A 17,500-nucleotide genomic window follows, 5' to 3' on the forward strand; every position below is an offset into this window, starting at 1 on the left:
CCATCAAGAAGCTGCCCAACAGCAAGCAGAAGAAGATAGGTACGAGGACCCTCACCCTGTCACCTCACCCCTTCACCTTGTCACCTCACCCCTTCACTCTGTCACCTCACCCCTTCACCTTGTCACCTCACCCCTTCACTCTGTCACCTCACCCCTTCACCTTGTCACCTCACCCCTTCACTCTGTCACCTCACCCCTTCACCTTGTCACCTCACCCCTTCACTCTGTCTCCTCACCCCTTCACTCTGTCACCTCACCCCTTCACCTTGTCACCTCACCCCTTCACTCTGTCACCTCACCCCTTCACCTTGTCACCTCACCCCTTCACTCTGTCTCCTCACCCCTTCACTCTGTCACCTCACCCCTTCACCTTGTCACCTCACCACTTCACTCTGTCACCTCACCCCTTCACCTTGTCACCTCACCCCTTCACTCTGTCACCTCACCCCTTCACCTTGTCACCTCACCCCTTCCCTCTGTCACCTCACCCCTTCACCTTGTCACCTCACCCCTTCACCTTGTCACCTCACCCCTTCACCTTGTCACCTCACCCCTTCACTCTGTCTCCTCACCCCTTCACTCTGTCACCTCACCCCTTCACCTTGTCACCTCACCACTTCACTCTGTCACCTCACCCCTTCACCTTGTCACCTCACCCCTTCACTCTGTCACCTCACCCCTTCACCTTGTCACCTCACCCCTTCCCTCTGTCACCTCACCCCTTCACCTTGTCACCTCACCCCTTCACCTTGTCACCTCACCCCTTCACCTTGTCACCTCACCCCTTCACTCTGTCACCTCACCCCTTCACTCTGTCTCCTCACCCCTTCACTCTGTCACCTCACCCCTTCACTCTGTCACCTCACCCCTTCACCCTCTCACCTCACCCCTTCACTCTGTCTCCTCACCCCTTCACTCTGTCACCTCACCCCTTCACCTTGTCACCTCACCCCTTCACCTTGTCACCTCACCCCTTCACTCTGTCTCCTCACCCCTTCACTCTGTCACCTCACCCCTTTACCTTGTCACCTCACCCCTTCCCTCTGTCACCTCACCCCTTCACTCTGTCACCTCACCCCTTCACCTTGTCACCTCACCCCTTCACTCTGTCACCTCACCCCTTCACCTTGTCACCTCACCCCTTCACTCTGTCTCCTCACCCCTTCACTCTGTCACCTCACCCCTTCACCTTGTCACCTCACCCCTTCACTCTGTCACCTCACCCCTTCACTCTGTCACCTCACCCCTTCACCTTGTCACCTCACCCCTTCCCTCTGTCACCTCACCCCTTCACCTTGTCACCTCACCCCTTCACCTTGTCACCTCACCCCTTCACCTTGTCACCTCACCCCTTCACTCTGTCACCTCACCCCTTCACCTTGTCACCTCACCCCTTCACCTTGTCACCTCACCCCTTCACCTTGTCACCTCACCCCCTCACTCTGTCTCCTCACCCCTTCACTCTGTCACCTCACCCCTTCACCTTGTCACCTCACCCCTTCACCTTGTCACCTCACCCCTTCACTCTGTCACCTCACCCCTTCACCTTGTCACCTCACCCCTTCACCTTGTCACCTCACCCCTTCCCTCTGTCACCTCACCCCTTCACTCTGTCACCTCACCCCTTCACTCTGTCACCTCACCCCTTCACCTTGTCACCTCACCCCTTCACCTTGTCACCTCACCCCTTCACTCTGTCACCTCACCCCTTCACTCTGTCACCTCACCCCTTCACTCTGTCACCTCACCCCTTCACCTTGTCACCTCACCCCTTCACTCTGTCACCTCACCCCTTCACCTTGTCACCTCACCCCTTCACCTTGTCACCTCACCCCTTCACTCTGTCACCTCACCCCTTCACTCTGTCACCTCACCCCTTCACTCTGTCTCCTCACCCCTTCACTCTGTCACCTCACCCCTTCACTCTGTCACCTCACCCCTTCACCTTGTCACCTCACCCCTTCACTCTGTCACCTCACCCCTTCACCTTGTCACCTCACCCCTTCACTCTGTCACCTCACCCCTTCACTCTGTCACCTCACCCCTTCACCTTGTCACCTCACCCCTTCACCTTGTCACCTCACCCCTTCACTCTGTCACCTCACCCCTTCACCTTGTCACCTCACCCCTTCACCTTGTCACCTCACCCCTTCACTCTGTCACCTCACCCCTTCACTCTGTCACCTCACCCCTTCACTCTGTCTCCTCACCCCTTCACTCTGTCACCTCACCCCTTCACTCTGTCACCTCACCCCTTCACCTTGTCACCTCACCCCTTCACTCTGTCACCTCACCCCTTCACCTTGTCACCTCACCCCTTCACCTTGTCACCTCACCCCTTCACTCTGTCACCTCACCCCTTCACTCTGTCACCTCACCCCTTCACCTTGTCACCTCACCCCTTCACTCTGTCACCTCACCCCTTCATTGTGTATTGATTGATGGTGTATTGACTGATGGTGTTTGATTGATTGATTGATTGGCAGGTCCGGGGGCGGGGCGTGAGGAGGGCAGGAAGAGCATGGACCTGGGACCATGTGACCCCACGCAGCACGATGACATCACAGACGAGGTGACCAATCAGAAGCAGGCTCTCTGGGAGCCCGCTCTGCTTTCCGTCCACTCACAACAGCAGCTACGCTCTAGTTTTGAAAGATGGCTGCCGTGGCCCTCAGAGTGACGAAAACACCAAGAGTATTGATCTGGCTGGGAAAATATACTGTGAAAGTATGAATTAAAACATGAAATATACTATGAAAGTATGAATTATACTTTGAAAGTATGAAATATAATATGAAATATACTATGAAACTAGGAAATATACTATGAAAGTATGAAAGTATAAAACTATGAAAAATACCTTGAAAGTATCAAAGTATAATACTATGAACACACACACACTAAACACACACTACACGCACACAACACATCCACACACTACACTACACACTACACTACACACACACACTACACATCCACACACACACACTACACACACACTACACTACACACACACACACACACACACACTACACACACACTACACACTACACTACACACACACACTACACTACACTACACACTACAGTACACACACACTACACACTCCACACACAACACATCCACACACTACACTACACACTACACTACACACACACACTACACTTCACACACACAACACACACTATACACACACTACACATCCACACACTACACACACGCTACACACAGCTGGAGATGAGCTCGGACTGACTCTGTCTTTGTCTCCCCCAGAAGCCCCCCGCTGGGGGGGAGGCCCCCTCCTCCCTGTGCAAGTCCTCCTCAGGGCTGCAGAGCGGGGGGGAGGAGGAGGAGGAGAGCCACACCCCCCTGCCCCCACCCATGCAGATCATCAAGGACCCGCCCCCCGCCCAGGAGGAGAAGGTGAGGGGGAGGAGGAGGTGGAGTCAAACCAGCCAACCTGCTTTAAACATCTGGCCGCCTGGTGCTGCGGGGCTCTTCCCAGCATGCATCACCCTGTGATATTCAGAAGAGAAATTAAACCTTTTCAAAGTATTTATTCAGTATTTCTTCGGTATTTATGCAATATTTACTCAGTAGTTGTTCAGAATATATTCAGCATTTCTTCAGTATTGATTCGGTATTTGTTCAGTATTTTGTGCAGTATTTGTGCAGTATTGATTCTGTATCAGTTCAGTATTTATTCAGTATATACTCAGTATTTGTAGTACTGGGTCTGAACCGCTCAATGTGTTCAGTTCCTCTCCTTCCTCTGATTACTCTTCTTCTGTCCATTTTTACTCCCTAACCCTCCTCCTCCTCTCCCTCTCTCCCTCTCCCCCTCTCCCCCTCTCCCTCTCTCCTCTCCCTCTCTCCTCCCCTCCTCCTCTCCTCCTCCTCTCCAGTCCTCTGTGGAGGTTCCTAGTGCTTCAGATCTGGTCAGTGCCATAGAGCAGCTGGTTAAATCCAAGATGGTGAGTGAGCGATGGATTAGAAATACATGTTGTGCATGGACCTCCTCTTCTCCTCTATTCTCCTCTCCTCTCCTCTCATCCTCCTCCTGGCTAACACCTGGAAGGGGGGACTGGTTTCCATTGCTTTCATGTGTTGAACTTCTTTTCAATCAGTTAATTCGTCGTCATTTCATTGAAATCCTCCGTCACTGCTGCTCCTCCAGCCAATCACAACGCAGCATTGCCCTTGCTGTGCTATAAGTGCAGATGTGTACATGGCATGTAGTAGTATGTGAGTACAGCAAAGGATGAAGCAGTGTGCATGTATGTAGTGTGTGTATACTGTGCAGTAAAAGGTGGAGCAGTGTACATGTATGTAGTGTGTATGTGAACATGCCCTGTCCAGATACTGACTCTATGTACACACTGTACAGGTACAGTACATCTTTACATATACACAGACAGACAGGTACAGACAGACAGACAGTCTGGTTGAAAGGTAGACAGACAGACCAGTACAGACAGACAGACAGACAGACAGACAGACAGACAGACAGACAGGTTGACAAAGAGCACATCCTGGTCCTCGTTGGGCTGTTTTCAATATATTTCAATAATTTTGTCTTTATTTCAAACTTTCTAAACTCTGAAAAACTCTGGGCTCAGATTATGAATCAGATTATGAATCATATTAAAGCAGTTTATGAATCATATTATGGATCAGATTAAACCAGATTATGAATCAGAGGGAGGGGGAGGGATACTCTAAATCAGACAGACAGACAGACAGACAGGTTGACAGACTCCTAAATCCTCTTCCCCTTCAGACCCTGGAGCCTGGATCTTACCCTGGATTCTCAGCTCTGAAGCCTCCAGAACCATCCACCCCGGTCCAGCCCCGGAACCCCGAGCTGGAGCAGAGAGCCAAGGCCATGAGGGGACGCATGTAAGTACTAGTACTAATACCATTACTAGTTGTACTACTACCACTACTATGAGTACTAGAACTGTGATTGAAGATGAGGTGTGTCCTGCGCGAGAACAGTGTGTTGTGTGACCTTCAGGTTCGTTCTCAACGAGTTGATTCAGACAGAGAAGGACTACGTCAAGGACCTGGGCATCGTAGTGGAGGTGAGACTTCCTCCGTGTTCCATCGTGTTCCATCGTGTTCCATCGTGTTCGTCCGTTTTCCTCCGTGTTCCTCCGTGTTCGTCCGTGTTCCATCGTGTTCGTCCGTGTTCCTCCGTGTTCCGTCGTTTTCGTCCGTGTTCGTCCGTGTTCGTCCGTGTTCCTCCGTGTTCCATCGTGTTCCTCCGTGTTCCTCCGTGTTCGTCCGTGTTCGTCCGTGTTCCATCGTGTTCCTCCGTGTTCCTCCGTGTTCGTCCGTGTTCGTCCGTGTTCGTCCGTGTTCGTCCGTGTTCGTCCGTGTTCGTCCGTGTTCCTCCGTGTTCCATCGTGGTCGTCCGTGTTCGTCCGTGTTCCATCGTGTTCGTCCGTGTTCGTCCGTGTTCGTCCGTGTTCCATCGTGTTCCATCGTGTTCCTCCGTGTTCCTCCGTGTTCGTCCGTGTTCGTCCGTGTTCCTCCGTGTTCGTCCGTGTTCGTCCGTGTTCGTCCGTGTTCGTCCGTGTTCGTCCGTGTTCCTCCGTGTTCCATCGTGGTCGTCCGTGTTCGTCCGTGTTCCATCGTGTTCGTCCGTGTTCGTCCGTGTTCGTCCGTGTTCCATCGTGTTCCATCGTGTTCCTCCGTGTTCCTCCGTGTTCCATCATGTTCGTCCGTGTTCCATCGTGTTCGTCCGTGTTCGTCCGTGTTCGTCCGTGTTCGTCCGTGTTCGTCCGTGTTCGTCCGTGTTCGTCCGTGTTCCATCGTGTTCCTCCGTGTTCCATCGTGTTCGTCCGTGTTCGTCCGTGTTCCATCGTGTTCGTCCGTGTTCGTCCGTGTTCGTCCGTGTTCCATCGTGTTCCATCGTGTTCCATCGTGTTCCTCCGTGTTCCTCCGTGTTCGTCCGTGTTCGTCCGTGTTCGTCCGTGTTCGTCCGTGTTCCATCGTGTTCCATCGTGTTCCTCCGTGTTCCTCCGTGTTCCTCCGTGTTCGTCCGTGTTCGTCCGTGTTCGTCCGTGTTCGTCCGTGTTCCATCGTGTTCCTCCGTGTTCCTCCGTGTTCCATCGTGTTCGTCCGTGTTCGTCCGTGTTCGTCCGTTTTCGTCCGTGTTCGTCCGTGTTCGTCCGTGTTCCATCGTGTTCCATCGTGTTCCTCCGTGTTCCTCCGTGTTCGTCCGTGTTCGTCCGTGTTCCATCGTGTTCCATCGTGTTCCTCCGTGTTCCATCGTGTTCGTCCGTGTTCGTCCGTGTTCGTCCGTGTTCGTCCGTGTTCGTCCGTGTTCGTCCGTGTTCCATCGTGTTCCTCCGTGTTCGTCCGTGTTCGTCCGTGTTCGTCCGTGTTCCATCGTGTTCCTCCGTGTTCCTCCGTGTTCGTCCGTGTTCCTCCGTGTTCGTCCGTGTTCCTCCGTGTTCCTCCGTGTTCGTCCGTGTTCGTCCGTGTTCGTCCGTGTTCCTCCGTGTTCCTCCGTGTTCCTCCGTGTTCCTCCGTGTTCGTCCGTGTTCGTCCGTGTTCGTCCGTGTTCGTCCGTGTTAGTCCGTGTTCGTCCGTGTTCGTCCGTGTTCCTCCGTGTTCCTCCGTGTTCCTCCGTGTTCCTCCGTGTTCCTCCGTGTTCGTCCGTGTTCGTCCGTGTTCCATCGTGTTCCTCCGTGTTCCATCGTGTTCGTCCGTGTTCCATCGTGTTCGTCCGTGTTCGTCCGTGTTCCATCGTGTTCCATCGCGTTCCATCGCGTTCCTCCGTGTTCCATCGTGTTCCATCGCGTTCCTCCGTGTTCCATCGTGTTCGTCCGTGTTCCTCCGTGTTCCATCGTGTTCGTCCGTGTTCGTCCGTGTTCGTCCGTGTTCGTCCGTGTTCCTCCGTGTTCCATCGTGTTCCTCCGTGTTCGTCCGTGTTCGTCCGTGTTCGTCCGTGTTCCATTGTGTTCCTCCGTGTTCCTCCGTGTTCGTCCGTGTTCGTCCGTGTTCGTCCGTGTTCGTCCGTGTTCCATCGTGTTCCATCGTGTTCCTCCGTGTTCCTCCGTGTTCCTCCGTGTTCGTCCGTGTTCGTCCGTGTTCGTCCGTGTTCGTCCGTGTTCCATCGTGTTCCTCCGTGTTCCTCCGTGTTCCATCGTGTTCGTCCGTGTTCGTCCGTGTTCGTCCGTTTTCGTCCGTGTTCGTCCGTGTTCGTCCGTGTTCCATCGTGTTCCATCGTGTTCCTCCGTGTTCCTCCGTGTTCGTCCGTGTTCGTCCGTGTTCCATCGTGTTCCATCGTGTTCCTCCGTGTTCCATCGTGTTCGTCCGTGTTCGTCCGTGTTCGTCCGTGTTCGTCCGTGTTCGTCCGTGTTCGTCCGTGTTCCATCGTGTTCCTCCGTGTTCGTCCGTGTTCGTCCGTGTTCGTCCGTGTTCCATCGTGTTCCTCCGTGTTCCTCCGTGTTCGTCCGTGTTCCTCCGTGTTCGTCCGTGTTCCTCCGTGTTCCTCCGTGTTCGTCCGTGTTCGTCCGTGTTCGTCCGTGTTCCTCCGTGTTCCTCCGTGTTCCTCCGTGTTCGTCCGTGTTCGTCCGTGTTCGTCCGTGTTCGTCCGTGTTCGTCCGTGTTAGTCCGTGTTAGTCCGTGTTCGTCCGTGTTCCTCCGTGTTCCTCCGTGTTCCTCCGTGTTCCTCCGTGTTCCTCCGTGTTCGTCCGTGTTCGTCCGTGTTCCATCGTGTTCCTCCGTGTTCCATCGTGTTCGTCCGTGTTCCATCGTGTTCGTCCGTGTTCGTCCGTGTTCCATCGTGTCCATCGCGTTCCATCGCGTTCCTCCGTGTTCCATCGTGTTCCATCGCGTTCCTCCGTGTTCCATCGTGTTCGTCCGTGTTCCTCCGTGTTCCATCGTGTTCGTCCGTGTTCGTCCGTGTTCGTCCGTGTTCGTCCGTGTTCCTCCGTGTTCCATCGTGTTCCTCCGTGTTCGTCCGTGTTCGTCCGTGTTCGTCCGTGTTCCATTGTGTTCCTCCGTGTTCGTCCGTGTTCGTCCGTGTTCGTCCGTGTTCGTCCGTGTTCCTCCGTGTTCCTCCGTGTTCCTCCGTGTTCCATCGTGTTCGTCCGTGTTCCTCCGTGTTCCATCGTGTTCGTCCGTGTTCCATCGTGTTCGTCCGTGTTCGTCCGTGTTCCATCGTGTTCGTCCGTGTTCGTCCGTGTTCCATCGTGTTCCATCGTGTTCGTCCGTGTTCGTCCGTGTTCCATCGTGTTCCTCCGTGTTCGTCCGTGTTCGTCCGTGTTCCTCCGTGTTCCTCCGTGTTTCTCCGTGTTTCTCCGTGTTCGTCCGTGTTCGTCCGTGTTCCTCCGTGTTCCTCCGTGTTCCTCCGTGTTCGTCCGTGTTCCTCCGTGTTCCTCCGTGTTCCTCCGTGTTCCATCGTGTTCGTCCGTGTTCCATCGTGTTCGTCCGTGTTCGTCCGTGTTCCATCGTGTTCCATCGTGTTCGTCCGTGTTCCATCGTGTTCGTCCGCGTTCCATCGTGTTCGTCCGCGTTCGTCCGTGTTCCTCCGTGTTCCTCCGTGTTCCTCCGTGTTCGTCCGTGTTCGTCCGTGTTCGTCCGTGTTCCATCGTGTTCGTCCGTGTTCCATCGTGTTCGTCCGTGTTCGTCCGTGTTCCATCGTGTTCCTCCGTGTTCCTCCGTGTTCCTCCGTGTTCGTCCGTGTTCGTCCGTGTTCGTCCGTGTTCGTCCGTGTTCGTCCGTGTTCGTCCGTGTTCCATCGTGTTCCTCCGTGTTCGTCCGTGTTCGTCCGTGTTCGTCCGTGTTCCATCGTGTTCCTCCGTGTTCCTCCGTGTTCGTCCGTGTTCCTCCGTGTTCGTCCGTGTTCCTCCGTGTTCGTCCGTGTTCGTCCGTGTTCGTCCGTGTTCGTCCGTGTTCCTCCGTGTTCCTCCGTGTTCCTCCGTGTTCCTCCGTGTTCGTCCGTGTTCGTCCGTGTTCGTCCGTGTTCGTCCGTGTTCGTCCGTGTTAGTCCGTGTTAGTCCGTGTTCGTCCGTGTTCCTCCGTGTTCCTCCGTGTTCCTCCGTGTTCCTCCGTGTTCCTCCGTGTTCGTCCGTGTTCGTCCGTGTTCCATCGTGTTCCTCCGTGTTCCATCGTGTTCGTCCGTGTTCCATCGTGTTCGTCCGTGTTCGTCCGTGTTCCATCGTGTTCCATCGCGTTCCATCGCGTTCCTCCGTGTTCCATCGTGTTCCATCGCGTTCCTCCGTGTTCCATCGTGTTCGTCCGTGTTCCTCCGTGTTCCATCGTGTTCGTCCGTGTTCGTCCGTGTTCGTCCGTGTTCGTCCGTGTTCCTCCGTGTTCCATCGTGTTCCTCCGTGTTCGTCCGTGTTCGTCCGTGTTCGTCCGTGTTCCATTGTGTTCCTCCGTGTTCGTCCGTGTTCGTCCGTGTTCGTCCGTGTTCGTCCGTGTTCCTCCGTGTTCCTCCGTGTTCCTCCGTGTTCCATCGTGTTCGTCCGTGTTCCTCCGTGTTCCATCGTGTTCGTCCGTGTTCCATCGTGTTCGTCCGTGTTCGTCCGTGTTCCATCGTGTTCGTCCGTGTTCGTCCGTGTTCCATCGTGTTCCATCGTGTTCGTCCGTGTTCGTCCGTGTTCCATCGTGTTCCTCCGTGTTCGTCCGTGTTCGTCCGTGTTCCTCCGTGTTCCTCCGTGTTTCTCCGTGTTTCTCCGTGTTCGTCCGTGTTCGTCCGTGTTCCTCCGTGTTCCTCCGTGTTCCTCCGTGTTCGTCCGTGTTCCTCCGTGTTCCTCCGTGTTCCTCCGTGTTCCATCGTGTTCGTCCGTGTTCCATCGTGTTCGTCCGTGTTCGTCCGTGTTCCATCGTGTTCCATCGTGTTCGTCCGTGTTCCATCGTGTTCGTCCGCGTTCCATCGTGTTCGTCCGCGTTCGTCCGTGTTCCTCCGTGTTCCTCCGTGTTCCTCCGTGTTCGTCCGTGTTCGTCCGTGTTCGTCCGTGTTCCATCGTGTTCGTCCGTGTTCCATCGTGTTCGTCCGTGTTCGTCCGTGTTCCATCGTGTTCCTCCGTGTTCCTCCGTGTTCCTCCGTGTTCGTCCGTGTTCGTCCGTGTTCGTCCGTGTTCGTCCGTGTTCGTCCGTGTTCGTCCGTGTTCCATCGTGTTCGTCCGTGTTCCATCGTGTTCCATCGTGTTCGTCCGTGTTCGTCCGTGTTCCATCGTGTTCCATCGTGTTCCTCCGTGTTCGTCCGTGTTCGTCAGTGTTCGTCCGTGTTCGTCCGTGTTCGTCAGTGTTCGTCCGTGTTCGTCAGTGTTCGTCCGTGTTCCTCCGTGTTCGTCCGTGTTCCATCGTGTTCGTCCGTGTTCGTCCGTGTTCCATCGTGTTCCATCGTGTTCCTCCGTGTTCGTCCGTGTTCGTCCGTGTTCCTCCGTGTTCGTCCGTGTTCGTCCGTGTTCGTCCGTGTTCTTCCGTGTTCGTCCGTGTTCCTCCGTGTTCCTCCGTGTTCCTCCGTGTTCCTCCGAGTTCCATCGTGTTCGTCCGTGTTCCATCGTGTTCGTCCGTGTTCGTCCGTGTTCCTCCGTGTTCCTCCGTGTTCGTCCGTGTTCCTCCGTGTTCGTCCGTGTTCGTCCGTGTTCGTCCGTGTTTCTCCGTGTTCGTGTTCCATCGTGTTCCTCCGTGTTCCTCCGTGTTCCATCGTGTTCGTCCGTGTTCCATCGTGTTCCATCGTGTTCGTCCGTGTTCGTCCGTGTTCCATCGTGTTCCTCCGTGTTCCTCCGTGTTCCTCCGTGTTCGTCCGTGTTCGTCCGTGTTCCTCCGTGTTCCTCCGTGTTCGTCCGTGTTCGTCCGTGTTCCTCCGTGTTCGTCCGTGTTCCTCCGTGTTCGTCCGTGTTCGTCCGTGTTCCTCCGTGTTCGTCCGTGTTCCTCCGTGTTCGTCCGTGTTCGTCCGTGTTCCATCGTGTTCCTCCGTGTTCCTCCGTGTTCCTCCGTGTTCGTCCGTGTCCGTCCGTGTTCCATCGTGTTCGTCCGTGTTCCTCCGTGTTCCTCCGTGTTCTTCCGTGTTCCTCCGTGTTCCTCCGTGTTCCATCGTGTTCCTCCGTGTTCCTCCGTGTTCCTCCGTGTCCGTCCGTGTCCGTCCGTGTTCCATCGTGTTCGTCCGTGTTCCTCCGTGTTCCTCCGTGTTCCTCCGTGTTCCTCCGTGTTCCATCGTGTTCGTCCGTGTTCCATCGTGTTCCTCCGTGTTCCATCGTGTTCCTCCGTGTTCGTCCGTGTTCCATCGTGTTCGTCCGTGTTCGTCCGTGTTCCTCCGTGTTCCTCCGTGTTCCTCCGTGTTCCTCCGTGTTCCATCGTGTTCGTCCGTGTTCCTCCGTGTTCCATCGTGTTCGTCCGTGTTCCATCGTGTTCGTCCGTGTTCCATCGTGTTCCATCGTGTTCGTCCGTGTTCCATCGTGTTCGTCCGTGTTCCCCCGTGTTCCATCGTGTTCGTCCGTGTTCGTCCGTGTTCCATCGTGTTCCATCGTGTTCCTCCGTGTTCCTCCGTGTTCGTCCGTGTTCCATCGTGTTCCTCCGTGTTCCATCGTGTTCGTCCGTGTTCCATCGTGTTCGTCCGTCTTCCATCGTGTTCCTCCGTGTTCCTCCGTGTTCCTCCGTGTTCGTCCGTGTTCCATCGTGTTCGTCCGTGTTCCATCGTGTTCCTCCGTGTTCCTCCGTGTTCGTCCGTGTTCGTCCGTGTTCCTCCGTGTTCCTCCGTGTTCGTCCGTGTTCCTCCGTGTTCGTCCGTGTTCCTCCGTGTTCGTCCGTGTTCCATCGTGTCCGTCCGTCTCCGTCCGTGTTCCATCGTGTTCCTCCGTGTTCCATCGTGTTCGTCCGTGTTCCATCGTGTTCCTCCGTGTTCCATCGTGTTCGTCCGTGTTCCATCGTGTTCGTCCGTGTTCCATCGTGTTCCTCCGTGTTCCATCGTGTTCGTCCGTGTTCCATCGTGTTCGTCCGTGTTCCATCGTGTTCCTCCGTGTTCCTCCGTGTTCGTCCGTGTTCCATCGTGTTCGTCCGTGTTCCTCCGTGTTCGTCCGTGTTCGTCCGTGTTCCTCCGTGTTCGTCCGTGTTCCATCGTGTTCGTCCGTGTTCCATCGTGTTCCATCGTGTTCCATCGTGTTCCTCCGTGTTCCTCCGTGTTCCTCCGTGTTCCTCCGTGTTCGTCCGTGTTCGTCCGTGTTCCATCGTGTTCCATCGTGTTCCATCGTGTTCCTCCGTGTTCCATCGTGTTCCTCCGTGGTCCTCCGTGTTCCTCCGTGTTCCTCCGTGTTCGTCCGTGTTCCTCCGTGTTCGTCCGTGTTCCTCCGTGTTCGTCCGTGTTCCATCGTGTTCGTCCGTGTCCGTCCGTGTTCCCTCGTGTTCCTCCGTGTTCCATCGTGTTCGTCCGTCTTCCATCGTGTTCGTCCGTGTTCCATCGTGTTCCTCCGTGTTCCTCCGTGTTCCTCCGTGTTCCATCGTGTTCGTCCGTGTTCGTCCGTGTTCCATCGTGTTCCATCGTGTTCCATCGTGCTCCTCCGTGTTCCATCGTGTTCGTCCGTGTTCGTCCGTGTTCCATCGTGTTCCATCGTGTTCCATCGTGTTCGTCCGTGTTCCTCCGTGTTCCTCCGTGTTCCTCCGTGTTCCATCGTGTTCGTCCGTGTTCGTCCGTGTTCGTCCGTGTTTGTCCATGTTCCATCGTGTTCCATCGTTTTCCTCCGTGTTCCTCCGTGTTCTCCGTGTTCCTCCGTGTTCGTCCGTGTTCGTCCGTGTTTTTCCGTGTTCCTCCGTGTTCCTCCTTGTTCCTCAGTGTTCCTCAGTGTTCCTCAGTGTTCCTCCGTGTTCCTCCGTGTTCCAACGTGTTCCTCCGTGTTCCACCTTGTTCCTCTGTGTTCCATCGTGGTCCTCCGTGTTCCATCATGTTCCTCCGTGTTCCTCCGTGTTCCACCGTGTTCCATCATGTTCCTCCGTGTTCCATCATGTTCCTCCGTGTCCCTCCGCGTTTGTCCGTGTTCCTCCTCCATGTTCCTCCGTGTTCCTCCGTGTTCCTCCGTTTTCCACCGTGTTCCATCATGTTCCTCCTCCTCCGTGTTCCTCCGCGTTCCTCCACGTTCGCCCGCGTTCCTCCGCGTTCCTCCGTGTCCCTCAGTGCTCCATCATGTTCCTCCGTGTTCCTCTGTTTTCCACCGTGTTCCTCCTCCGTGTTCCTCCGTTTTCCTCCGTGTTCCATCATGTTCCTGCATGTTCCTCCGTGTTCCACCATATTCCTCCGCGTTCCTCCGTGTTCCTCCGTGTTTTTCCATGTTCCAACATGTTCCAACATGTTCCTCTGTGTTCCAACATGTTCCTCCGTGTTCCACCGTGTTGCTCCATGTTCCTATAAAGTAGTACTACAGTGTAAAAAGGTAGTACTACCGTGTTATAAAGTAGTACTACAGTGGTACTACACTTTTATAAAGTAGTACGGCAGTAGTACTACAGTGTTATAAAGCAGTACTACAGTAGTTCTACAGTGTTATAAAGCAGTACTTCAGTAGTATTACAGTGTTATAAAGCAGTACTACAGTAGTACTAGTGTTATAAAGCAGTACTTCAGTAGTACTACAGTGTTATAAAGCAGTACTATAGTAGTACTACAGTGTTATAAAGCAGTAGTACTAGCATGTGGTGTTTTTGCTTCCTCAGGGCTTCATGCAGCGCATGGAGGAGAAGGGCGTTCCAGACGACATGAAGGGCAAAGACAAGATGGTGTTTGGGAACATCCACCAGATCTACGACTGGCACAGAGAGTAAGGGCTCCAAACACAGGCTCTGGGACCCAAAGTGGGCCGGGGACTCTCATTGCTGTGGCCCTGCATGAGAATAATACTTTGAAAAGGGTGGAAATCCTCTTGCACGGAGGGTGTCTTTGGGAGCTGAATGACTGGGGGTTGAGTGCCTTGCTTCAGGGCAGCTGATCTGTGTGTGTAGATGTGTGCTGATGTGTTGATGTGTGTTGATGTGCGTTTTTGATGTGTGTTGATGTGTGTTGGTGTGTTGATGTGTGTTGATGTGTGTCGATGTGTTTATGTGTGTTGATGTGTGCTGATGTGTGTTGATGTGTTTTGTGTTGATGTGCGTTTTTGATGTGTGTTGGTGTGTTGATGTGTTGGTGTGATGATGTGTGTTGTTTGGTTTGTGTTGATGTGTGTTGATGTGTGTCGATGTGTGCTGATGTGTTTTGATGTGTGTTGATGTGTTGTGTGTTGATGTGTGTTGATGTGTTGGTGTGGTGATGTGTGTTGTTTGGTTTATGTTGATGTGTATTGATGTGTGTCGATGTGTGTTAATGTATTGATTTGTGTTGATGTGTGTTGATGTGCTGATGTGTGTTGATGTGTATTGATGTGTTGATGTGTGACGATGTGTGTTGATGTGTTGATGTGTTGATGTGTGTTGATGTGTTGGTGTGTGTTGATGTGTTTATGTGTGTTGATGTGTGAAGTTGTGTGTTGATGTGTGTTAATGTGTTGATGTGTGTGTATGTGTGTGTGTGTGTAGTTGTGTGTTGATGTGTGTTGCTTCCTCCACAGTTTCTTCGTTGGAGAGCTGGAGAAGTGTGTTGAGGACCAGCAGCTCCTCCCGCAGCTCTTCATCAAACACGTGAGGAACACCACCACCACCACCACCACCACCACCTGTTTACCTTGTATATCTAGACCCAACACCCAACAACACAACCCAGTTCAGAGGAAACCACACATTCCATTTTGGATTTTTAAATATTTCACATTTCTCACTGTGTGTGTGTGTGTGTGTGTGTGTGTGTAGGAGCGCCGGCTCCACATGTACGTCATCTACTGTCAGAACAAACCCAAGTCAGAGTTCATCGTGGCAGAGTACGACTCCTACTTCGATGTAAGTCTCGTGGCGGCCACAGGGGGCGCCACGTCCAACTGACAAAATCATCAAATATGTTGATAAATATATATTAATAATAAAACTTGGAATACAATTTCCAGTGAAATGTCATAAAATTCATATGATAACAACAATACATTTTATTTGTATAGACCTTTTCCCTAATGCTCAGACAATTTACAGTAAAATCTATATATATACAGTATATATATATATATATATATCATATATATTGTTACATATATAATATGTTACATACTGCATATACTATGTTAAATATATATACTATGTTACATATATACTATGTTAAATATATATACTATGTTACATATATATATACTATGTTAAATATATAATGTGTTAAATATACATGCTATGTTACACATACAATATGTTAAATATGTATACTATGTTACATATTTACTGTTACATATACAATATGTTAAATATTAAGTAATTTCCCCCTGGGATTATTAAACTATTTCTGATTCTGATTCTGATATATATACTATGTTACATATATACTATGTTACATATACTGTATATACAATATGTTAAATATATATGCTATGTTACATATATATACTATGTGTTGGGATACCTGTAAAACGGCGGATCCCTCCCAGGTTGGTTGATGTATGTAGCTTCCTCAATAAGACGGAGATGGGTGTGAGGCAAAATGTCGTGGGATCCCTTTATTGGTGCTACTGCCGATATATCTGCAGGGTCAGTTCGCAACGTTTCGACCAACGACAAGACCGACGACAAAGACAACGACGACAAAGACGACAACCCTTATAAAGTCTCCCCTAAGCAAGTCGTCACAAAAGGATATATGCATCACAAAGAACTATGTACGTGCCACAGAGCATGAGCATCACGCACGCAACAGGAAAAGTACTGGAAACAATATGTGCGTGACTGGTCACAAAGAACTGTTCTCCAACAAGAGGCGCCATTTTATAACAAGCGCCATATTACTTCCAACAATTCCCTCTTTTGACCTCATCAAACATGAGGTCACTCTAAAACAGTCAACAAAACATGTATTAATCAAGGGGAAGGAGGTAAATAACACATAGTTGTGTCCAACACAGACTGGTCGACACACAGCTGGACCTTTCTCTACCTAATAGAATCTTACCCTAAGACGAGAAATAAAACATTGAACTTCTTCCCAGATAACATTTAAAACAAACAATAAACAAGTCATGACAGTGCATGGCACCAGGAGTGATTGGCAGGGAAAACCCCATTTGTCTTAGCGGGAAAACCTACCAACATCCGTATTTTTGAACGCGCGGATGGCATTCACTCACCACCTGGACCGTTTATAATAACAACATCTCAAACAAACAGTACAGACTATTTTATGACAAAAATCATACACACGATAAACCATAAACAAATCAGGAGAGGAAGCGCCTGGGGTCCCATCGAGGTGGACAGTCTGCTTCTGGGCGGGGGATGGCGATCGTCCCGCCGCGCTCCTCTATGACCTAGGGGAGAGGTTACTAGCACGTCACCCTTGCAGCTAACAGTGAGTGCTCCAAATCGGCCGCTGCCAGCCAGGGGTCGGGCGGTGTCGTGGTGCTGTTAGGATCTGGTCGTTGGCAGTCGGGGTTAGACGCTGCGGCGCACCGACTCCAGTGATACCACGTGTTGCCTTTCCCGTCCAACCGACAGAGTGGTTGTAAGTCTGGACCACTCGGAACGGTCCGGTCCACCTGGCCTCCGTCCACTTCTTTTTCACCGCTTTCAACCAGACCCAGTCGGAGACTCTTACAGCCTTACCCGACGGTGGGTTGATTCGCTCTCCAGCGTGGTCCTGTATTTTTGAGGAGAGAGAGAGACTACCCGAACAGTTAGGATACCATAGTACAATGCGTGATCCACGCGGGTGAGATCCAGCGGGTGAGGTCCAGGGGCGTCCCCCTTAGATCCACCGTGGCCGGACTCTCGAACCTTCTTCCTGTGCATATTTCAAATGGGGAGAAACCTGTGCCGCTGTTAGTGGATGCCCTTATTGACATGAGAGCTATCGGAAGGGCTTCTATCCAAGTTAGCTTTGAGTCCGCGCAAAACCTAGCCAATTTGGCCTTAATCATTCTATTTGCCCTTTCTACCTGCTCATCTAGGGGTCGGTTTAGGAACAACAAGACTATATAGGAGGTAGGAGACAGTCTTTGACCAAATGAAGGAATCAGAATTTCTTTGACTTTAGACAATTTAAGGTTGTTCAGAAAGGAGGGAGAGGATCGATATGATCCGCCATATTTACTCTGTCCGCCGTGTATGTGATGTGTGGTTGGAGTAGTGTTTATTCCAATTTTGTTTGTCGCAGACTAGTCATGGTAAATGCTTTGGATGAGATGAACGACGTCACGCTATGTGTTGTTAGGACCGTTAATGGGTGGCACATAACCATGTGGGCTGTTTTCGTTAATGCTTTTGCTACTGCGGCTGCAAATCGTGTGCGTGGCGGTTGGCCTTTTTCTACTGAGTCCAGGTTGGAGCTGTGACACATCAGGACTAGTCTATCTCCCCCTTTTTTCTGAAAAAGGGCAGCATTTGCTACTCCCCCTTTTTCAGAAACATCCAAATAAAACTGGAGTGT

The 17,500-nt window shown here is 52.2% G+C and overlaps 1 protein-coding gene across 1 annotated transcript in view; it reads left to right on the forward strand.

Annotated features, from left to right (window-relative positions):
• The window catches only part of kalrna (kalirin RhoGEF kinase a), a 119,192-nt gene that overhangs the window by 66,029 nt on the left and 35,663 nt on the right, over nt 1-17,500 (forward strand). The window contains exons 30-38 of the mRNA XM_080018985.1: nt 1-39; nt 2,487-2,572; nt 3,274-3,423; nt 3,906-3,974; nt 4,781-4,899; nt 5,018-5,084; nt 13,669-13,772; nt 14,556-14,625; nt 14,794-14,880. The exon at nt 1-39 is cut by the window's left edge and continues 168 nt beyond it. Of these exons, the coding sequence (XP_079875111.1) occupies nt 1-39; nt 2,487-2,572; nt 3,274-3,423; nt 3,906-3,974; nt 4,781-4,899; nt 5,018-5,084; nt 13,669-13,772; nt 14,556-14,625; nt 14,794-14,880 (791 nt within the window). The remainder of the gene's footprint in view (nt 40-2,486; nt 2,573-3,273; nt 3,424-3,905; nt 3,975-4,780; nt 4,900-5,017; nt 5,085-13,668; nt 13,773-14,555; nt 14,626-14,793; nt 14,881-17,500) is intronic.

This window comes from Zeus faber (assembly GCF_960531495.2).
Source record: "Zeus faber genome assembly, chromosome: 18".
Classification (NCBI taxonomy): domain Eukaryota; kingdom Metazoa; phylum Chordata; class Actinopteri; order Zeiformes; family Zeidae; genus Zeus; species Zeus faber.